This window comes from Panthera pardus, unplaced genomic scaffold, assembly GCF_024362965.1.
Source record: "Panthera pardus isolate Hobbes unplaced genomic scaffold, ASM2436296v1 HiC_scaffold_26, whole genome shotgun sequence".
Taxonomy (NCBI): Eukaryota; Metazoa; Chordata; class Mammalia; order Carnivora; family Felidae; genus Panthera; species Panthera pardus.
Window position 1 is genome coordinate 21,869,647 of NW_026526832.1, and position 24,466 is coordinate 21,894,112.

The 24,466-nt window shown below is 38.3% G+C and overlaps 1 protein-coding gene across 1 annotated transcript in view; it reads right to left on the reverse strand.

Annotated features, from left to right (window-relative positions):
* The window catches only part of LOC109262918 (translation initiation factor IF-2-like), a 44,249-nt gene that overhangs the window by 11,619 nt on the left and 8,164 nt on the right, over positions 1-24,466 (reverse strand). Inside the window, exon 3 of the mRNA XM_053891223.1 lies at positions 17,333-17,404. Within this exon, the coding sequence (XP_053747198.1) occupies positions 17,333-17,404 (72 nt within the window). The remainder of the gene's footprint in view (positions 1-17,332; positions 17,405-24,466) is intronic.

Below are 24,466 nucleotides of genomic sequence, written 5' to 3' on the forward strand. Positions count from 1 at the left end.
TGATGCAAGAAAAACACTCCTCTGAAAGTAGCTGAAGAGAAAGAAAGAGTGAAAACACTCACAGGGGACTGAACAAGAAATCTGTTCCCCAAAACCATTGATGGGAAGAAAGGAGAGGGTTTAAATACCACCAGGATTCTGTAAACAGTGGAGTGCATAGTCTGAAGTTCTGGAGTTCAGTGCCTGGCAGTGTTCTGGTAGAGAAGTGTGCAGGAGCAGGCAGCAGGGTCTGAGGTGCCCAAGTGCCACATGGAGAGAAGCGGTTCCCTTGCTTGGAGTGCATCTGGAACAGGCCATACAGCATCCCCACAGGCAAAGGTCCCAGCGGACCCCAGAGAGCAGCCCCATTTGCTGGTATTGACACAAAGACTCCAGAGTGTGGTAAGACCTAGCGCTGGCTGTGTGTTATGGTTTGCCATAATCTCTAAACCTCTGCCGCTGCACAATCACATGAATGTTTTCTGGGACAAGCTGGCACCCAGTCATTGCTCAGCAAGACCCTCCCCCAGAGAGTCGGCGGGTCCAAGCTACAGGGGTTGGGGTTTTGAAACACAACCCCATCTGAGATAAAACTCTTGGAGGGTGTCTCAGGTGGACAGTTTGGACACAGACAGGGTAGAGGTGGGGAATGAATGGAGGCCTGAGACAAAGGAGGGCTACTTGATCATGGGTCGGTGAGAGCACAAAGTTCCCGTGCCAGAGACTAGGGAACTGGGTGAAGCCATTTCCACCTCTCCCATGCACATGCACACACACAGGAGCATGCAGGCCACACTGATCCACTCCAGTAAGCTAAGCAGTGCCACCTAGTGGAGAACCCAACTGCACCCTCCAGCACATCCCCTAGAAGACTAGCACAAGTTACTCCACCTGCTTAGTGTAGTGACTATAAAAAGTTTCATAGTTTCAGTTCTAGGGGCAAATGGATGTAATGCCATTCCGATTTCATTCTGTTTGCTGGTTTGTTTATTTGTTCATTTTCTTTGCTTCTGTTTTTGCTTAAATTGTTTTCTTTTTTTCTTTCTTTTCTTCCTCATTCTTGGATACAGAAAGAGAAATTTTATTTTTTTTACTTTATTTTTTATTTCTTTTAATTTTTTATTGTATTTTCTTTATTTCATTCTATTCTATTTTACTATATATTTTTTATTTTAAATTTTTCTTACTTTTTTTTCCTTTCTTTTTCTTTTTTCCTTATTCTATCAAGCTTCTTTCAACAAGCAGACCAAAATACACTTAAAATCTAGCTTCCTTTATTTGACTTTTTGGATTGTTTTTAATTTTTTAATTTTAATTTTTTGTTTTATTAATTATTTTCATCCTCCAAAATGACAAAATGAAGGAATTTACCCCCCCCCCCCAAAAAAAAACAGGAAGAGATGACAACCAGTGACTTAATCAACATAGATGTAAGCAAGATGTCTGAACTAGAATTTAGAACCACGATAATAAGAATACTAGCTGGGGGGCACCTGGGTGGCTCAGTCAGTGAGCATCTGATTTCAGCTCAGGTCATGATCTCACAGCTTGGGAGTTTGAGCCCTGCATCAGGCTCTGTGCTGACAGCTCAGAGCCTGGAGCCGGTTTCAGATTCTGTGTCTCCCTCTCTACCTGCCCCTCCCCCACTCACACTCTATCTCTCTGTCTCTGTCTCTGAAAACTAAACAAACAGTAAAAAAAAAAAAAATTTTTTTAAACGATACAAGCTGGGGTTGAAAAAAGCATAGAATCCCTTTATTTGGACATAAATGAAGTAAAATCTAGTCAGGACAAAATTAAAAATGCTATAACTGAGATGCAATCTCAAATGGATGCTATGGACAAAGCACAGCAGAGAATCTGTGATATAGAAGACAAAATTATGAAGAATAATGAAGCAGAAAAAAAGAGTGAAGTTAAGGTAAAAGAGCACAATACAAGACTTAGAGAACTCAGTGACTTATTAAAAAGGAATAACATCCGAATCATAGGAGTCCCAGAAGATGAAGAGAGAGAAAAAGGGGCAGAAGGTTTATGTGAGCAAATTATAGGGGAAAACTTTTCTAATCTGAGGAAGGACACAGACATCAAAATCCAAGAAGCACAGAGAACTCCCATTAGATTCAACAAAAACTGACCAAGGCATATCATAGTCAAATTCACAAAATACAGAGATAAGGAAAGACTTATGAAAGCAGCAACGGAAAAAAGTCTTAACCTATAAGGGAAGATAGATCAGGTTCACAGCAGACCTACCCACAGAAACTTGGCAGACCAGAAAGGAGTGGCAGGATATATTCAACATGCTGAATTGGAAAAATATGCAGCCAAGAATTCTTTATCCAGCAAGACTGTCATTCAAAATAGAAGGAGAAGGGCGCCTGGGTGGCTCAGTCGGGTAAGCATCCGACTTTGGCTCAGGCCATGATCTCATGGTTTGTGGGTTTGAGCCCTGCGTCAGGCTGTATGCTGACAGCTTGGAGCCTGGAGCCTGCTTCGCATTGTGTGTCTCCTTCTCTCTCTGCCCCTCCCCCCACTCACTCTGTCTCTCTCTCTCTCCCTCTCAAAAATAAATAAACATTAACATTTTTTTTTCAAAATAAAAGGAGAGAGAACGAGTTTCCCAGACAAACAAAAACTAAAGGAGTTCATGACCACTAAACCAGCCTTGCAAGAAATTTTAAGGGGGATTCTTTGAGTGGAGAAAAGACCAAACAAAACAAAAAAGACCAAAAGCAACAAAGACTAGTAAGGACCAGAGAACATCATCAGAAACACCAACTCAACAGCCAACACAATAGCACTAAATTCATATCTTTCAGTACTCACTCTAAATGTCAATGGACTAAACGCTCCCATCAAAGACATAGGGTATCAGAATTGATAAGAAAACAAGCCACTGTCTATATGCTGCTTACAAGAGACACATTTTAGACCTAAAGACACCTGCAGATTGAAAGTAAGGGGATGGAGAACTGTCTACCATGCTAATGGTTGTCAAAAGAAAGCTGGAGCAGCCATACTTCTATCAGACAAACAAGATTTTAAAATAAAGACTAACAAGAGATGAAAAAGGGCATTATTTCATAATTAAGGGGTCTATCCACCAAGAAGATCTAACAATTGTAAATACTATGCCCCCAATGTGAAAGAACCCAAATATATAAATCAATTAATCACAAACATACATAAACTCATTGATAATAATACCGTAATAGTAGGGGACTTCAACACCCCATTTACAACAATAGTCAGATAATATAAGCAGAAAATCAACAAGGAAAAAAATGGCTTTGAATGACACACTGGACCAGATGGACTTAATAGATATATTCAGAACATTTCATCCTAAAGCAGAAGAATACACATTCTTCTCAAGTGCACATAGAACATTCTCCAGAACAGATCACATACAGGGTCACAAATCATCCCTCAACAAGTATGAAAAGATCAAGGTCATACCTCGCATATTTTCAGACCACAACACTATGAAACTCAAAAACAACCACAAGAAAAAATCTGGAAAGGCCATGAATACTTGGAGATTAAAGAACATCCTACTAAAGATGAATGGATCAACCAAGAAATTAAATAGGAAATTAAAAAGTTCATGGAAGCCAATGAAAATGAACACATGACTGCCCAAAACCTCTGGGATATCAAGGGCAGTCATAAGAGAGAAGTATATAGCAATCCAGGCCTTCCTAAAGAAGAAAGGTCTCAAATACACAGCCTAACCTTACACCTAAAAGAGCTGGAAAAAGAACAGCAAATAAAGCCCAAAACCAGCAGAAGAAGGGAAATAATAAACATTAGAGCAGAAATCAATGATATCAAAATTAAAAAAAAAAAAAAAGTAGAACAGATCAATGAAACCAGCTAGTTCTTTGAAAGAAGCTGGTTCTTTGAAATAATTAAATAGCTAAACCTTTAGCAAGATTGATGAAAAAGAAAAAGGAAAGGACCCAAATAAATAAAATCATGAATGAAAGAGGAGAGATCACAACCAACACCACAGAAATACAAACAATAATAAGAGAATTTTATAAGCAATTATATGCCAACAAATTGCACAATCTGGAAGAAATGGACAAATTCCTAGAAACATATAAGCTACCAAAACTGAAACAGGAAAAAATAGAAAATTTGAACAGACCCATAACCAATAAAGAAACTGAATCAGTAATCAAAAATCTCCCAACAAACAAAAGTCCAGGGCTGGATGGCTTTCCAGGGGAATTTTACCAAACATTTAAAGAAGTGTTAACACCTATTCTTTTGAAGCTGTTCCAAAAAATAGAAACGGAAGAAAAACTTCCAAACTCAGTCTACAAGGCTTCCAAAATCAGACAAAGACCCCACTAAAAAGGAGGACTACAGACCAATTTCCCTGAACATGGATGCAAAAATTCTCAACAAGACACTAGCAAACCAGATCCAACAACGCATTAAGAATTATTCACTACGATCAAGTGGGATTTATTCCTCGGATGCAGGGCTGGTTCAGTATCTGCAACTCAATCCATGTGATACATCACATTAATAAAAGAAATGATAAGAACCACATGATCCGCTCAATACAGGCTGAAAAAGCATTTGACAAAATACATCATCCTTTCTTGATAAAAAAAAAAAAACTCAAGAAAATAGGGATAGAAGGATCATATCTCAAGATCATAAAGGCCATATATGAAAGACCCACCGCTAATATCATCCCCAATGGGAAAAAACTGAGAGCTTTCCCCCTAAAGCCAGCAACATGACAGGGATGTCCATTCTCACCACTGTTATTCAACATCATTTTGGAAGTCCTAGCCTCAGCAATCAGACAACAAACACAAAGAAATAAAAGTCATCCAAATCGGCAAGTAGCAAGTCAAATTTTCACTTCTCACAGATGACATGATACACTATGTAGAAAACCCAAAGACTCTACCAAAAAAACCACTAGAACTGATACATGAATTGAGCAAAGTTGCAAGATATAAAATCAATGTACAGAAATTGGTTGCATTTCTATACACCAATAATAAAGCAGCAGAAAGTGAAATCAAGGAATTGATCCCATTTGCAATTGCACCAAAAACCATAAGAGACCTAGGAATAAGCCTAATAAAAGAGGTGAAAATATATACACAGGTGAAAAGAGGTGAAAACTATAAAGAGCTTATGAAAGAAAATGATGACACAAAAAATGGAAAAATATTCCATGCTCATTGATTGGAAGAACAAATATTGTTAAAATGTCAATACTACCCAAAGCAATCTGCACATTTAATGCAATCCATATCAAAATAACACCCACATTCTTCACAGAGCTAGAACAAACAATCCTAATATTTGTATGGAATACAAAAGCCCCTGAATAGCCAAAGCAATCCTGAAAAAGAAAACCAAAGCTGGAGGCACCACAATTCTGGACTTTAAGCTGTAGTCATCAAGACAGTATAGTACTGGCCCAAGAACAGACAATAGATCATGGAACAGAATAGAGAACCTAGAAATGGACCCACAAATGTATAGCCAACTAGTTTTTGACAAAGCAGGAAAGAATATCCAATGTAAAAAAGACAGTCTCTTCAGCAAATGGTGTTGGGAAAGCTGGACATCGACATGCGGAAGAATGAACCTGGACCACTTTCTCACACCATACACAAAGATAAACTCAAAATGGATGAAAGACCAAAACATAAGCCAGGAAGCCATCAAAATCCTAGAGGAGAAAACAGGAAACAACCTCTTTGACCTTGGCTGCAGCAACTTCTTACCTGACATATCTCCACAGGCAAGAGAAACAAAAGCAAAAATGAATTATTGGGACCTCATCAAGAAAAAAGCTCTGCACAGCAAAGGAAACAATCAACAAGACTAACATTCCTTTGGTTGAAGGAATGGGAGAAGGTATTTGCAAATGACATATCAGATAAAGGGTTAGTATCCAAAATCTATAAAGAACTTATCAGGGGCGCCTGGGTGGCTCAGTTGGTTAAGCGGCCGACTTCAGCTCAGGTCACGATCTCGCGGTCCGTGAGTTCGAGCCCCGCGTCGGGCTCTGTGCTGACAGCTCAGAGCCTGGAGCCTGTTTCCGATTCTGTGTCTCCCTCTCTCTCTGCCCCTCCCCTGTTCATGCTCTGTCTCTCTCTGTCTCAAAAATAAATAAACGTTAAAAAAAAAAAAAAAAAAAAAAAAGAACTTATCAAACTCAACACCCAAAAAGCAAATAATCTAGTGAAGAAATGGGCAAAAGACATGACTGGACACTTTTCCGAAGAAGACATCTAGATGGCTAATAGACACATGAAAAGGTGCTCAACATCACTCATCATCAGAGAAATACAAATCAAAACCACAATGAAATACCACCTCACACCTGTCAGAATGGCTGAAATTAACAACTCAGACAACAACAGATGTTGGCAAGGATGCAGAGAAAGAGGAACACTTTTGCACGGTTGGTGGGAATGCAAACTGGTGCAGCCACTCTGGAAAACAGTATGGAGTTTCCTCAAAAAATTAAAAATAGAACTACCCTAGGACACAGCAATTGCACTACTGGGTATTCATCCAAAGGATAACTAAATAAAGGATACAGGAGTGCTGATTCAAAGGGGTACATGCACCCCAATCCTTATAGCAGCACTATCAACAATAGCCAAAGTATGGAAAGAGCCCCAATGTCCCTTGACTGATACATGGATAAAGAAAATGTGATATATATATACAATGGAATATTACTTGATGATTAAAAAAATGAAATCTTACCATTTGCACAAAGTGGATGGAACTATTGTATATTATGCTAAGTAAAATAAGTCAGAGAAAGACAAATATAGGATTTCCACTCATATGTGGAATTTAAGATACAAAACAGATGAACATAAGAGAAGCAAAAATAATATAAAAACAGAGAGGGAGACAAATTATAAGAGCCTCTTAAACACAGAGAACAAACTGGGTTGCTGGCAGGGTGTTGGGTGGGAGGAAAGACTAAATGGGCAAGGGGCATTAAGGAGGACACTTGTTGGGATGAGCACTAGGTGTTTTATGAAGTGATGAATCACTAAATTCTATTCCTGAAATTATTAATACAGTATATGTTAACTAACTTGGATTTAAATTTTTAAAAAAGGATAATGCAAACCAAAACTACAATGAGATACCATCTCACATCCTTTAGGTTGGCAACTATCAAAAAAAAGAGAAAATAACAAGTGTCAGCAATGTTGTGGAGAAGTTGAAACATTGCTGGTGAGAATGCAAAATGGTCCAGTTGTGGAAAACAGTTTGGTGGCCTTAAAAAAGTTAAACACAGATTTACTGTATGACCCTGCAATTCCATCTTAAGGGATACACCCAAAAGAACTGAAAACAGGAACTCAAACAAATAGTTGTATGCCAGTGTCCACTGTAGCATTATTCACAATAGTCAACAGGCAGACACAACCTACATATCTATCCATCAATAGACAAAAGGATAAACAAATTGTGGTATATACACACAATGTAATATTATTTAGCCAAAAAAAGAATGAAGTTCTGATACATGCTGCAATACGGAGGAACTTTGAAAACATACTAAATGAAATAAGCCAGACACAAAGGAAAAATGATTGATGCAACCTACATGAAATATCTAGAATAAGCAAATTCATAGAGACAGAAAGTAGGTTAGAAATTACCAAGTGATAGGATGCCTGGCTGGCTCAGTCAGTAGGGCATGTGCCTCTTGATTTCAGGGTCATGAGTTCAAGTCCCATATTGGGTATAGAGCCTACTTAAGAAAAAATTACTAGGGGCTGGGGGAATGGGGAGAACAAGGAATTACTGCTTAATGAATACAGAGTTCTTGTTGGAGGTAATAAAAAGTTCGGAAAATAGATAGTGGTGGTAACTACACGACATTGTGAGAATAATTCATGCCACTGAATTTTATACTTAAAAATGATTAAAGTGGCAAATTTACGTTATGTATATTTTACCACAATAAAGGTTAAAGCTATGGAAGATAGACAAAAAAAACAAACAAACAAAAAAAAACAAACGGTGAAATTATAGCTTCTATGCCACTATTTATTATCTCAAGTCTACTTCCTTTCTGCAGATGAACATTAAATATTTGCTTACAACTGTAGTTTATACGATTTATAAGGGGCTTGGTTATAAAATATTCTAAGAATATATCTGCTTGGGAAACTCTGGCATACAAGGCAAAGTTTCTTAAAATGTGTTCTGAGGATCATCTGCATCAGAGCCACCTTAGGATGCTTGATAAAAAGTAGATTCCTAGCAAACCAGAAAATTTGGGAATAAAGCCTATGAATGTGCATTTTAAACATGCTTCCAAAGAGAAATTATGCTTAGATCTTGGGCAATCATATTGATGCACACTTGGTCAGGTTTTCTAAATTTGGTGCAAAAGGCCTGTTTCTGATGGCTCCCTAGAACTATGGAAAGGTGAAGATATTTGAAAGACTTGGGCTAAATTAACCCAACTTTGGAGTAGCTGAAGGAGTAAATAAGACCCCTCTATTAAGACTGAATGGAGCACCTGGGTGGCTCAGTCGAGCGTCCGACTTCAGCTCAGGCCATGATCTGTCTCCTGGGTTCCTGCCCCGCATCAGGCTCTATGCTGACGGCTCAGAGCCTGGAGCCCACTTCGGATTCTGTGTCTCCCTCTCTCTCTGCCCCTCCCCTGCTCACGATCGGTCTCTCTCTCTCTCTCAAAATAAATAAACATTAAAAAAAATTTTAAAAAGACTAAACAGAGTAAGATTTTTTTTAAGGGAGAAGGAAAGCGTTTTCTATGTAATTGAGGATTTAGATTCAGGGATTAAATAAGGGAAGGGTGTATACTGTGTACTGTTTTCAGAGGGAAAGGCTGGCATGCTACATTATTATAGTGTGCTCATTGTGAATGTAACTTTGTCTGAGGAGTCTGATTACAGCATCATGTGCCATAACTAAATGAGACATCAAGTGGAGAAACGCCTTCTCAAGAAGCATATAGCACTGGTTTTCAATATTAATGTGCACAAGAATTGCCTCACCACCCCCATCCCACCCCCTGAAAATTATGATTCAGAGGTTTGGGGCGGGACCCAGAAATCTTCATTTTAAAGAAACACTCTAGCATATTTTCGTGCACGTGGTCCACAGAGCACACTTGGAAAAACAGCTGGGCTACATTTGAGAGACTGTCTTTACCTAACTCTGGCTCCCTGGATAGAACATCAAAGGAACCTTTGTAAAAGGGCTGAACTACCTATCCACTTCATGAGTCCCAAGGGGAGAGCTAGAAAGGGTTAAAGAATCAGCTGCATGATGGTACAGACAGGACATTTCTGATACTCTGCTAAGCTCCCTGGAGAGGGAAAGCAACACTCTAAGTTTCCTTACTTTAACACCAAAACACCAGCAACAACAACCCCCCTCCCCCCCCCCGCAGGTAATTTACCAGTCAGTGCTGGATGCGCATTCTAACCACTAGAGGGAGCCCAAGGATTTCCACACACAAACCCCATTCCCTAGTAAGGAGAAATTTAACACAGGGTCAAGGTCTTTGGGGGGCTTTATTGCTAAGGTGGAGCAAAATATGGTAGGAGCTAAAGGTTAAAAGCATTTCATTACACATGGAATGTCTTTTCTTTCTGGCTCCTCTTTAAATCTTTGCATCTTAAAAAAAAAAAAAAGTGGTTTTCTGAGGTAGCCCAGGCTGGATTTGCCACAGTTGTTAAAGAAAAAATTATTCTAAAAATATTGTAGACTCCCAAGTTGCTAAGAGAATAAATCTTAAAAGTTCTCAGTACACCAAAAAAAAAAGTACCATGTGAGATGTTATTCATTTCACAATATAAACGTGTATAAAAAGCATCACATTGTACACCTTAAATCTACACAATGTTTTATGCCAATTATATCTCAATAAATGTGAGATAAAATGAAAAATTATTCTGACCCTTGTTAAAATGGTAAGAAAGACTTTATTCACGAATGTTGTAATAGTATCAATACTATCAAATGGGGGAAACATCAGGCTGAACTCTGAATATGATAAGGACAAGTGGGTATCGGTGGCCAAGGAACAGAGTGAATGGGTCACTGGTTGGAAAATCACTAGAGAAGACAGCAAGAGTAAGGGGTTTCTTGCTAAACTGACTTAGCAGGATTCTAAGGCAGGCCAAGGACTTAAGACTCAAAGGTGGGGAATGAAGAACTTGATCAGATATAGAGGCTGATCACAGATATCACAGGTGGGGGATTCTCTCTCAACTGACTTTGTAGGATTCTTGCTAAAACTGGGCTGTGCAGACAGGCAAGGGGCCTTGAGAGGGAGGCCAAAGTTGAGGTCCAGTCAGGAAGAGGGCACAGAAGAATCCAACTAAAGCTTGGTCAAGGAGAGAGTCTTTGTTGGGGTTTATGGAAAAAGGGTCCTTTTTCTCCTAGGTTTCCTTTTCCATCCTTTTCCTTGCCCTTCCCAGGATAAGATCAAAGTATGGCCCCCAAGGGCAAAGGACCTGTAAGGCCTGTTTTTTACTTAGCCTTGGATCTTGAAGTCCTGCCTGGCTTAACAGAAACTTAGAATAGCAATTGGACCAAATTCCCAGCCTGTAAAAGAGTAAATAATGTCCTTATCCTCTATTCAGGCATTTTTTTCTCAGAGATCTAGTGGGGTGTCCTGTCCATCTGGATGGCTGGTGGAGTATTTGGGAATCCAAAATCCAAAATCTTTTACACACACAACTAACCTTGATGATGTATAACTGAATATACAGAAAATACATATACCACATGTGAACATCCAATCTGATTTAGAAAATACATATCTAAATACCAAAGCCCCTTTATCTTTATAGACCTAGAAAATAGATTGAATCATATTCCCAAACTTAATCTAAGACTCCCTAGAATGTGTCATAAAAAACAAAAATTGAATGAACTATAGAATAATCCAATCATTAAGACAGTTCTGTGTGTGCTCTTCCATTCAGTGGAGAAGTAGAGAAGGCCTAGAGTGTGCCAGGCAATATACTTGTTACCTTATCACTTGAAATAAACTTACAAAAGAGATTATATGTCCCCTTAAAGATGAGGAAAAGACTCAGAAAGACTATATATAACCAGTCCAAGGTAAAACTGGTGGAAAGGCATAACCAGAAGTTTAATTGAGGTCTGGGTTTAGAATCTCATTTAAAAATTATTTCTATCATTTTGAAGTAGAATATTCTCAATTGAAATGGGATTGTACACATGCATTGTAACCTATTTTTTCCAAATGATATGCCATGAATGATCTCCTACTTCATAGCCTTCAAATTCACTGTTGTTGTTGTTGTTGTTGTTGTTGTTGTTGTTGTTTCCATAAAACTTTCATAATTCTGGAAAAAAGATGGCAGCTTGAGAAGACATGGTTGATTCCTTTCCCTCCCAATTTCATACACTCCCTTCCCCCCGCAAAATGGCCAAAGAAATACAGAGTAAGAAAAATTCTGTATCAGCACTGACGATACAGAAGAGAAACATACAAATAAATATCAGACACTTTGAGGAATTTTACTAGATTTAGGGCAGATGGTATTAAAGAGTACCCAGGGAAGACTGTCAGATTTAGCAAATAAAAATACAAGATATGCAGTTAAACTTGAATTTCAGAGAAAGAATAATTTTTTACACTATTGGCTCATGCAATATTCATTGTTTAGTATTTGAATTTAACAGAGTATCCTGTATTTTGTCTGGCAATCATACAACCTACTCAGAGGTTCCCCGAAGGAACTTCAAGACCAGGAAGGCAGGCAGGCAGGCAGGAAGGAAGGAAGGAAGGAAGGAAGGCAGGCAGGAAGGCAGGGAGAAGCTAGAGCTTAGGTGTGGAGGGACAATAGTTGGGACTGAAAAGCATGGTGGAGCTGACCAGAAAAGCTGCATCTGGTATACTAATTAGTTGCTAAGAATCCTGTGGGTTATAGTATAGCCCTAAGCTCCTATCATGTCACATGATATTAAGTTGTAGAAAGCCTATAAGCTACAAAAGTGCTTAATGGTATTTTGCACTTTGTAAAACATATATATATATATATATATATATGTATATATATATATGTATATATATATATATATGGATACGTATATGGATACATATACACATATACATATGTATATATCCATATACGTATCCATATACGTATCCATATATATATATATATATTTAATGTTTTATGCATTAAAAAAGTCTCAAAGGGTATGTACCAAAAAGTTAACAATGGTTTTCTCTAAGTAACTGAAATGTGGATAACTACTTTTTCCTTTTATTTATATTTTATAATTTTCTTAAAAATGTATATTACCTACGTAACTTTTTAAAAGTATTGTGTAAGTCTCTCATTGATGAACATATGCTTTTGAGTAACTATAAAATGAGATTGCAATTATAAAATGGGCTTTAATACTAATGAATGTCTAACCTAGATAAGTGAGCACTGAGTTTCTGCTGGGTCCCAGGCCCTGTGCTGCAAGCTGGGGATAGAGATGAATTGGACACACTCTTGGCCCTCCAAGAGTCTAAAGGCCACATTCCTTGGTGAAGTTCCTTGGCTCTCGGCCTTGCTGGCTCTGAAATCCCATTTGTCAGCCCATCTGTGATCATCTCTCATGATTCAAATTCACTGATGAACAAACTAGGACGATGTATTAATTTGTGCTGAGAATGATCACAGTCACATAGGCCAGAACAGCACTCTAAGCATGACCAGCACAGTTTTTCCTTGTGTGGTGACATAGGGAACCAGACTGTGATTAGAATGCTGCTTGCTAAGCCTGGAATCAAAGTAGGGGCAGGCAGTAACTGGAAAGTTTAATGGGAACTGACTCAAGCAGGCAGGCAGTAACCTTCTCAATAAACATGGCCTTGCCATGAACTATAAACACAAGTCTGAGATTCTCTCTTCCTAGGACAATAGTAGATGGATGGGCACTGCCAGATATTATCTCAGAGATTCTCCTGTAATAAAAATCTCCCCAGACTAACAAACCTCCGTTTCCTTCAGATTGCACCCTTAACATCTACAGTCATATTGCTCAGAACCAGAGCCATTCCATTTCTTTAAAGTAATTTCTAACTATTTTTTCTTATGCAATGTTGTATTCTGACAGTTTAAGTCTGAAGATTCTTATTTTCTTAATTTCCTTTCATAAAGGGCATTTATTTTTTTTATTATTTTTTTACATTTATTTTTGAGAAACAGAGTGAGACAAAGCGTGAGCGGGGTAGGGGCAGAAAGAGAAGGAGACACAGAATCTGAAGCAGGCTCCAGGCTCTGAGCTATCAGCACAGAACCCGAGGTGGGGCTCGAACCCACGAACTGTGAGATCATGACCCGAGCCAAAGTCGGACGCTCAACTGACCGAGACACCCAGGCGCCCCTTGTAAAGGGCATTTTAATATGCATTTACATACAACAAACTTTTAGATATTAAATGCATTTTTAAAAAATATTTCAAATCAGGAGGGGAAATAATGAAAAGAGTTTTTGTTGAAGAAGTTAGGAACCATCACACGAAAAGGCCTTCACCAGCTGCTCACTTGCTCCTCAATCAGGATCATATCGGAGCCAAATTCTTATGCTCCAATATGAATCTGAGCCCCTACCACATTGGGTAGAAGACGCCAGGCACAGCTGTCTTTTGAGGAGTCGTAAAGGAGTTGCCCCTTGGTGTAGTGTCCTTGCTTGCCAATTTATCTATTCAAATTTTCTGTAATTGGAACCAAAATCCATACAATCCACTTAATGTTCCGAGTTCTGAAGAACATGGTGTAGCCACCGTGGATTATCCAAGAAGCAGACTAAGCATATCTTAGGGTACTTGAAGCAAAGGCATGCCTTGATCATGCATATCTGCATGTGTGCAAACATGCACACACTGTATTCATGCATGCATGTGGGGGTACACACACACACAATTATTTGGAAATACTTCAATATTGAAGAGTTAAAAAAAAAAAAAAGCATTGCAAAAATCACCATGCAAAATGACAAGATAAACAAATCATAGAATTGGACTTCCTGATTTTAAAGTTTAGTGTATACTGGTGTTTTGTTTTAATTTCACACATGGGTACTTTAATTTTAGGGCCTCTAAACTCTTAATTCAATCTTGATGACATTTATTCTAGTATAAATGTTTTTACAACTCCTAACATGAGAACCACCTGATGTTCACATTCATCAAGCAACTATATTTATGTATTCCAAATTTCAGCATTTCTCAGCCAATGGATACATTGCTGACTCCTTCTAAGAAGCCATGAAAAGTTTTTCACATCTCACTTTCATCATACACCAAAATAGCTCTTAAAGTTAATTAGAGTTTTGTGCCAAATACCCAGTACCTAATCATTAATTATTATTTTCTAAGTATTGAGAGTTCAGTGTGAGCTTCTAGTACATGTCAAAACCTGCTCCCTGTGCTGAGACTTACTATATGAATGACAAAACAAATCAATTCAGACTGTGCACTACATCAAATTAAAAGCAAGGCTAAATTTGAAGGACACAAAGTTCAAGGACATTTTTGTAAATCCCTAAGAAGATACCATAACTTTTCTTTCTTCCTTCCTTCCTTCCTTTCTTTATTTTCTTTATTTCTCTCTTTCTTTCTTTCTTAGAGAAAAAGAGAGAGAGCATTAGCTGGGGAGAGGGGCAAAGGGAGAGAGAGAGAATCTCAAGTAGGCTTGAGGCTTGATGCAGGGCTTGATCCCATGACCCTGAGATCATGACCTGAGCCAAAATCAAGAGTTGGATGCTCAACCAACTCAGGTGCCCAGAAGTTACCATAATTCTAACTAAAATTTGTTGGTTGGAGGATAGAATTTTATTTTTATTTTATTGTTTGTATACATGTATATATTTATTTATTTTGAGAGAGAGAGCGGGGGGAGGGGGGGTGGGAGGGGAAGGGTTAGAGAGAAAATCCCAAACAGGCTCTGCACTGCCAGCAAGAAGCCTGATGAAGGGCTCGATCCTGCAAACCATGAGATCACTACCTGAGCCAAAGTCAAGAGTCAGACAATTAACAGATTGAGCAACCCAGGCACCCCTAGAACTTTATATTTTTTGTTTTAACTTCTAACAGTGTCACTGTCACTGCTCTGGGAAAGAACACTGAACTTAAAAAGAGAATGCTAGGGGCGCCTGGGTGGCTCAGTCGGTTAAGCGGCCGACTTCGGCTCAGGTCATGATCTCGCGGTCCGTGGGTTCGAGCCCCGCGTCGGGCTCTGTGCTGACAGCTCAGAGCCTGGAGCCTGTTTCGGATTCTGTGTCTCCCTCTCTCTGACCCTCCCCCGTTCATGCTCTGTCTCTCTCTGTCTCAAAAATAAATAAACGTTAAAAAAAATTAAAAAAAAAAAAAAAAAAAAAAGAGAATGCTAGAGTTGTAATATAATTTCAGTTACTCTCTCTTGTCCCAAATGATAAATCAAACAGCTTCTCCTTAAGCATCTGAAAAAACTAAAATATATCATGGCCACCATAACAAAAGTCCCAAAGACTCTTAGCATATTGCAGAGACATTTTGATATTTGTTTTTTTTCTTTCATAAGAAAATTGCCATCAGTGCCAATGTCTGCCTGACAAAAATATTACAGGAGAAATCTTTTGTCATATCTGTCAGGTTTATATTGTTCCTCCTTTCCTTTTTTCCTCCAGACATTAAATGCCAAAATCACAAGAGTAGATCCAGTCAGACATATTTACACACTTTGATTCTATCTCCCTGACTGCAGTTGATTGGAACAGGAGTGTTCCTAAGTTGGACCATCAGAGTTTCATCCCAAGCAATTTGGAATTGGAACTGAAGGATTCAACCTTATTTTAGGTTGCTAGATCTATAATATTTGCACCTCAAAGAACTAGAAAAAGAAGACAACATGAAGCCCAAAGTTAGTAGAAAGTGGGAAATAACAAAGATCAGAGCAGAAATAAGTAGTAAAAAGACAATAGAAAAGGTAAATGAGGGGTGCTTGGGTGGCTCAGTTGGTTGAGCAGCTGACTCTTGCTTCGGCTAAGGTCATGATCCCAGGGTTGTGGGATCAAGCCTTGCATCAAGCTCCATGCTGAGCATAGCGCCTGCTTAAAATTCTCTCTCTCTCTCCCTCACCCTCTCTCCCTCCCTCTCTCTCTCTCTGCCTATGCCCCTTTTCCCCCACGCACACTCTCTCTCTTTCTAAAATAAAAAAATAATAAAATAAAGAAAAGGTAAATGAAACTAAGAGCTGGTTCTTTGGAAAGATAAATTGAAAAACCTTTAGCTACATTCATCAAGAAAAGAAGAGAGAACACTCAAATAAATAAAATTAGAATGAAATAAATAAAATAAATGAAAGAGGAGACATTACAACTGATACCACAGAAATACAAAGGACATGAGACTACTATCAACAGTTATGCCAACAAATTTGGCAACATGGAAGAAATGTATAGGAGCACCTGGGTGGCTCAGTCAGTTGAAAGTCTGACTTTGGCTCAGGTCATGATCTTGCAGTTTGTGGGTTTGAGCCCCACATCAGGCTCGCTGCTGTCAATGTAGAGCCCGCTTTGGATCCTAAGTCCCCCTCACTCTGTCCTTGCCCTGCTTGAATTCTCTCTCTCTCTCTCAAAAAATAAACATTAAGAAACATTTTTTAAAAAGAAGAAATGGATAAATCTTAGAAACACACAACCTACCAAAACTGAATCATGAAGGAATAGAAAATCTGAATAGATTGATTACTAATAAGGAGATAGAATCAGTAGTTAAAAAACCTCCCAACAAACTAAAGTTTAGGATCAGATGTCTTCACTGGTGAATTCTACTATATATTTAAAGAAGAATTAATCCTTCTCAAACTCTTCAAAAAAATATTAATAATAAGAGGAGGGAGCATTTCCAAATTCATTTTCCAAGGCTGGTATTGCCTTGAAACTAAAACCAGAGAAGGACACCACAAGAAAAGAAAATTATAGCCCAATATTTTGAACACAGATGCAAAAAATCCTCAACAAAATACTAGCAAACCAAATTCAATAATAGATTAAAAGGATGATATACGATGATCAAGCGGGATTTATTCCAGAAAGCAGGGATGGCTCAACATTCACAAATCAATCAATATGATACACCACGATAGCAAAATGAAAGAGAAAAATCATATGATCATCTCAATAGATGTAGAAAAGCATTATACAAAGTTCAACATTCATGTATGATAAAAACTCTCAACAAAGTGGGTATAGAGGGAATGTACATCAACATGATAAAGGCTTTATGTGACAAGCCCACAGCAACATTGTCTATGGAACAAGACAAGGATGTTTACTCTCACCTTTGCTCAATATAACATTGGAAGTCCTGGTCAGAGCAATTACGTAAGAAGAAGAAATAAAAGGCATCCAAACTGGAAAGGAAGAAGTAAAACTGTCACTATTTGCAGATGACATATTATATCGGAAAACCTAAAGACTCCACCAAAAAACTTTTAGAGTAAATGGATTAGGTAAAGTTGCAGGATACAAAATCAATATACAAAAATCTGCTGTGTTTCTATATGCTAATGAGGAACTATCAGAAACAGACATTAAGAAAATGATCCTGGGGCGCCTGGGTGGCGCAGTCAGTTAAGCATCCGACTTCAGCCAGGTCACGATCTCGCAGTCTGTGAGTTCGAGCCCCGCGTCAGGCTCTGGGCTGATGGCTCGGAGCCTGGAGCCTGTTTCCGATTCTGTGTCTCCCTCTCTCTCTGCCCCTCCCCCGTTCATGCTCTGTCTTTCTCTGTCCCAAAAATAAATAAAAAACGTTGAAAAAAAAATTAAAAAAAAAAAAAAAGAAAATGATCCTATTTACAATTGCATCAAAAATGAATTAAATACCTAGGAATAAACTTAACTAAGAAGGTCCCAAATATAAGTTCTCAGTGGAAAAAAATAATGAAAGCAAAATTCCTAAGTTTTATGTAAGCTTTATAACTAAAGCATCTGTTTATGTTTTCTTATGCTGAAAAAAAAACAAAACAAAACTTAACCAAGAAGGTGAAAGACCTGCACTGATGAAAGAAATTGAAGGAGACACAAATAAATGGAAATATATTCTATCCTCATGGATTGAAAGAATTAATATTGTTAAACAATCCATTCTACCCAAACCAATCTACAGATTCAATGCAATCTTTATCAAAATTCCAATGGCATTTTTCATAGAAATAAAACAAACAAACCTAAAATTTATATGGCACCACAAAATATAAAAAAACCCAAATAGCCAAAGCAACCTTGAGAAAGAACATAGCTGGAGGCATCACAATGCCTGATTTCAAACTATACTACAAAGCTATAGTAATCAAAACAATATGGTACTGGCATAAAAACAGACCCATAGATCAATGGAACATAACAGAGAGCCCTGATATAAACCCACACATATATGGTCAATTAATTTAATGACAAAGGAGCCAAGAATATACAATGGGGAAAGGACAGTCTCTTCAGTCAGTGGTGCTGGGAAAAACTGGACAGCCAAATGCAAAAGAATAAAACTGGATCGCTTTTTTACACCATACACAAAAATTAACATAAAATGGATTAAAGACCTGAATGTAAGACCTAAACTCTGAGAAGACAACATTGACAGTAAGCTCCTTGACATTGCTCTTGGTAATGATTTTTTGGATTTGACACCAAAAGCAAAGGGAACAAAAGCAAAAATAAACAGGTGGGACTACATCAAACTAAAAACAGAATAGAACTGCCATATGATCCAGCATTTCTACTTCTGGGTATTTATTCATAGAAAATGAAAATATTAACTCAAAAAGATATATCACCCCCATGTTCATTACAGCATAATTTATAATAGCCAAGATATAGGGGCACCTGGGTGCCTCAGTTGGTTAAGTGTCCAACTCTTGATATCCACTCGGGTCATGATCTCATCGTTCGTGACATCAAGGCCCACGTTGGGCTCTGTGCTCTCAGCGTGCAATCTGCTTGGGATTCTCTACCCCTCTCTCTGCCCCTCCCCTGTTCACTGGAGCGCACATGTGCATGCTCCCTCACTCTCTCAAAATAAATATAAACATTTATAATAGCCAAGACATAGAAACAATCAAAGTATCCATAAATGGGGGCACCTGGGTGGCTCAGTTGGTTAAGCGCCAACTTAGGCTCAGGTCATGATCTCACGGTCCATGGGTTGAAGCCCCGTGTCGGGCTCTGTGCTGACAGCTCAGGGCCTGGAGCCTGTTTTGGATTCTGTGTCTCCCTCTCTCTCTGCTCCTCCCTGACTCGTGCTCTGTCTCTCTCTGTCTCTCAAAAATAAACATTAAAAAAAATTTTTTTTAAGTATCCATAAATGGATGAATAAATTAAAAAATGTGGTATAAATATGTTTATATACAATGGAATATTATTCATCTATAAAAAGAATGATATCTTGCCATTTGTGGCAACATGGATGGACCCTGAGATCATTATGCTAAGTTAAATAAGTCAGACAGAGAAAGATAAATACCACTATGATCTCACTTATCTATGAAATCTTTTTTTAGATTTGCTTAGACAGTAAATCTTTGTTCTTATCACAAGAAAAAAAAATTGTAACTGTGTGGTGACAGTTGCTAACAAGACTTATTGTGGTGATCATTTGGCAACACATGCAAATATCGAGTTTGTATGTGTTTGTATACAAGGTTATATGCCCATTATATCTCAATGTTTTAAAAGAATTTACTGTATATGAATTGGTAAAATTGGAATACCGTAATATGTAAATGAACAGAGAATGTGAATAATTCACAGAAGAAAGATTACTTTTTATTAATTCATAAAAGTATAAAAATGTTGACCATCAAGTTAGATCATAATGACCTAAGAAAAACAAGTTAAATTGAAAAATTATTTTGCCTCGTAATTACAATTTTTAAATGTAGATGAAATATCATTTTGAGGAGGGTGTAGTGGAACTGGTACACTCCTACACTGCTATGACAGTAAATTAATAATAGTCTTATAGAAACTATCAATAATTATTTTAATGCAGCAATTACAGTTCTGAGAATTAATTTTAACGATGAACGCCAAAAGAAGGAAAAATGGTACCTATGAAAACATTTATTGTGAAATGTTTTTTATGTACGTTTAGGTGTTTAGAAAGAAAATGTAATTTATAATAAAGAAAAATTAAAATCAGCCAATACCAGGAGAATCATTAAGTAAATTACAGTACTTTAGTCAAGAGAAAGTATGCAGTTTCTAAAGATAAATGTGGAAAATACAGAAGATATGCTATCATGGAAAAGTATTTATGACTTTACCTTAAGGGAAAAAAAGCTGAAAATTATATTACGCGATGAATCAGTCAAATAATAAGTATATTTTTAAATGCACAAATCCTAAAAGGAAAATGAAAGAGGTTTGGGTTGTTGTTATGATGCAACTGCATTATTTAGAATCTACCTGTACTTCAAAACTATAGAATTATTAAAATAATGCTGTTTGGAAAATAAAAATAAAATGGAATAAAACCCCTTTTTTTCTCAAGAAAAAAGTGAATTTTAGAAAATAAAAACATTGGTGGATATGGGGAGGTTGGTCAACAACTTTCTTAAATACCAACACAATGCTGGCATTTTCCAGAACAGAGAATTGAAAACAAAGAGTTTTCAATTCTCTTGCAATTATTTTTTAGAACAAAATGAGAGATGGAGAGATAAATGGATGCAAAACACTTACACAAAGATTTTCACTAATTACTTCTTGATGAAAATAATAGGCAATCTCTTAAAGATGACTTAGTCTGGAATCTATTTATTTATTTATTTTTTTTTTTAAGAGAGGGAGAAAACACATGTAAGTGGGGGAGAGGGGCAGAGGAAAATAGAGGGAGAGAATCTCAAGCAGGCTCTGCACTCAGCACAGAGCCTGATGTGGTAGCTGGATTCCACAACCCTGGGATCATGACTTGAGCCAAAATTAAGAGTCAGACACTCAACCAACTGAGCCACCCACGCGCCCCTCGTCTGAAATCTTTTAAAAAAATTTCTCGTCCTACAAATGAGTGAATTGTAGGAAGCATTTCAAAGTGGGGTAAAAAATCTGTTGCTTCAAATGGACTGTCTATAACATTGGGCAGAAGCCAGGCACAGGTAGGTACATACTGTGTTTCACTTATGTAAAATCTAGGCATTGGCACATTTACAGTGTGTATACTTTACGATCTGCAAGTTATACCTCAATAAAGAAGAAAAAAAATGTTCTGTAGTCAGATCGTTTCACAGAATTGAAAATCAGACACAGACATTAAGATTTTATTTTCCTTCGGCTGTCTATTTGGAATGTAATGAAGCTCTTCTAAGTATTTTGAGTAATCTGACCTTACTAAATTACCTTGGGTCAATGTGGGTGGTCGCGAATGGGAAGATGTTCATTTAATTAACTGCTATGGCTCACACTGGCCAGACTGAGTGTACATCTTTAAGGCCACTGCTTCCACTCCTCTTCAAATGATCAGGTGGGATTCTCCTTAAAAAGTATTTACATGACAGACTCTTAAAGGAAAATAAGGAATAAGACCATCTAAGTCACACCCTCCAAATCCATGGCCAACACAGAGAAGAGGAGTGCACTGTGGCATGAATTCCTGACTGCAGTGGCAGGAATCACATGCTCCAGGAGCATGACACCATGTGTCTGACTGCACAGTGGAACCTGACCTACTATTTGCATCTTCATATTTTGGGGAACTGTTCTTCCAAGATAAATTACTTTGGAATTTCCTACTCATGTATATTTAATACAGAGAAACTGCTAATGCTGTAATATAGTGAGAGGAAGTATTGTAGGGTAGAAAGACCATGGTCTTGGTAGTTATAAAAATAAGGATTCAAATTCTAGCTCTTCCACTTTCTAAATATGTGATTGTGGAAAAATGATCCCATTTCTCTAAATGATAGTTTCTTCACCTGTGAAGTGCGGTTTATAATACCTGGCATGCACTGTTACTTTTTGTTAGAGACTATATTTGTATTTATATTTATATGTGCCAGGCACACTAGGCAAGCAATGGTCGTGGTGGTTAAATGTTAGGAAAACTGGATAGTAGCCATTCTCATCACTTATGGCTGAATGACTTCATTCAAATGCTGTACTTTTTTTGACACTCAAGTTATGCAAAAAAGGCACAAACATCCACCTGTTGAGGAATGGCTTCTAAGGTTCAATTAATTTGCGAGCAAGTCTATTTTTGTGCTTCTTTGCCCTCCTATGTGATTCTACCGAATTAAACACTTTTAAACTATAGGTACTCGAAAAAGAACAAGGCCTATTTATTGGATACATGCAACACAAAGGGGAAAACAAAAGAAATGGCAAATAGCACTAAGCACCCAATCCTAATCTCCATCTGAGTCCCAGTGCAGAGATTCTCCTGGGTGGAGAATTCTGGTCATTCTGCCCTCGGGTGGATGAGAATGGCAACCATGCTGAGGTTGCTGACACCATTTGGGGCAGTGATTTAATTGCCCTAATTTTTAGATGTTCATCTTGTTCTTGGGTAAATCAAGACAGGGCAAGTTATAAGGGTATCATCTAAATGAACAAAATGTGGCCTCCCGTTTGCCAGGGATCTACCCTTGCACCACAGCAAATACAGAACTCCATATCTCTCTCTCCTGTGAGTGGGGGTGGGGGCCAGTGTAGGGGCAGTTGTCTTTCTTATATTTCATTGGCTCAAGATATTATCTTACTTAGAAAGAAGAAAATGGTAATTCTAGAAATAAAAATGTTTGTCCAGCTAGACTGGGCCGCATAGTACAAAATGATCTGATCCACTGTACGTTTTAAACAAAAACATTGTTGCTATCTGAACCCAGAATAGCATAGCCTGTGTTTCTCTATTTAAAAGGGAAAAAAGGAAAATCACAACAACTGGGCATGGGAAAACTACCCACACAAGACTGAGGCCTGATTTTACCTCTTTCCTTTCATACCAACCAAGGTTAGATGATCACAAACAGATCCTTACCCTGCTTCCCAGAATTGTTGTGAGGATTAAATGAAATAACAAAATTACTCCATCAAGTGCAAAATGCCACATAAATACTAGTGAGGTTATTACAAGAAGGGAACTGGAATTGCTCCAGGTTTGTGCTGGAGACGGCAGCAATGAACTGAACAGACAGCTGGGCAAATGTGCCAGACAGGAAGCACGTCTGACTTCTGAATACAGGCTGGATTCCCTTTCCCTGAGCTACACCTGCCAGACTGGAAGCCCCTAGTGCTTCAGTCATGAATGGGCACGTCCTGTCCAGAGCTCTAGGGCCTTGCCCCAGTCTGGCCTTTGGCTCCACCCTGCTGTGCTGGCCCAGAGCCAAGTCTGGGCTGACTTCCCCTCTAATATGCCTGGTACTACCTCTTCCAGTACCATCAGGCCTTAAGCCAGCATCTCAAGTTTTGCATGACACAAGCGGCTCAATAATGAGAACACTCCTTCCTGCGTGCTCGGGAATTTCCCTTCCCTCCTCTTTCCCCTTTAATCATTCGTATTTCCGCTTCTTCTTCCGTATTTCTCATCTACGCCAGGGCTCCAAAATAGGATGCAGGAGGTTACCAAGCCGGTAACAGGGCAAAGGAACCAGTTTGGCCCATTAACCATGCCTCTGAATTGGGTCAGCTGCTTCCACTAGTGCTAATTCCTTGCTAACTCCTTGTTTCCAGTAGCTAAAACATGATAGGTTCTTAATAAATATTTGTTGAATGAAAACAAATATCAAATTAATGAATCGGCAAATACATACCAGATGAAACCCTAGGCCTTTTCCAGGACCCTGACTTCCCATATCCCTGACCTGCTTTTCAACTGCTCTTATGGTCAAAATACTAGGGCAGCCTCAGCTTGGTTTCCCAGATTGACTTTGACTTTATGTTCTATATGCACAAAGAACGACTGTCAGCACATCTATTCTTTTGTGCGGGTTTTGAAAGAAAAAAGAGACTAAAAAAGAGACAAACCTCACTTTCCAGCTATTTCTCAGAAGAAATAGAATCATTCTGATAGAATGTGTGCGGGTATGTCTCTGTGTGTGTGTGTGTGTGTGTGTGTGTGTGTGTGTGCATTCAAGAGTAGTATAGAGATATTTTAAGGGTTTTTTTCCTACAGAAAAGAGACACCCTGGCTAAAAGCTCAGTTGCTAACAATAGAGGCAGATTACTCCCACCAAAGACAGAAGGTAAAAGGGGCACAGCTTTAGATTCCCACTGCACAATGCTCCTATCTTCAGATGCCCTAAGGATCAGGAAGGTAGAGCAGGTTTTTCTGGTGTTCAATAGTAGTTTAATACTGCTACATCTATATGAACCCAGATGATAGCAAACAATCAAATATACGTGTAATGCCAGAAGGAGATGAGAGAGAGAATGGGGCAGAAAAAAAGTATTTGAAGAAATAATGTCTGGGATGCCTGGGTGGC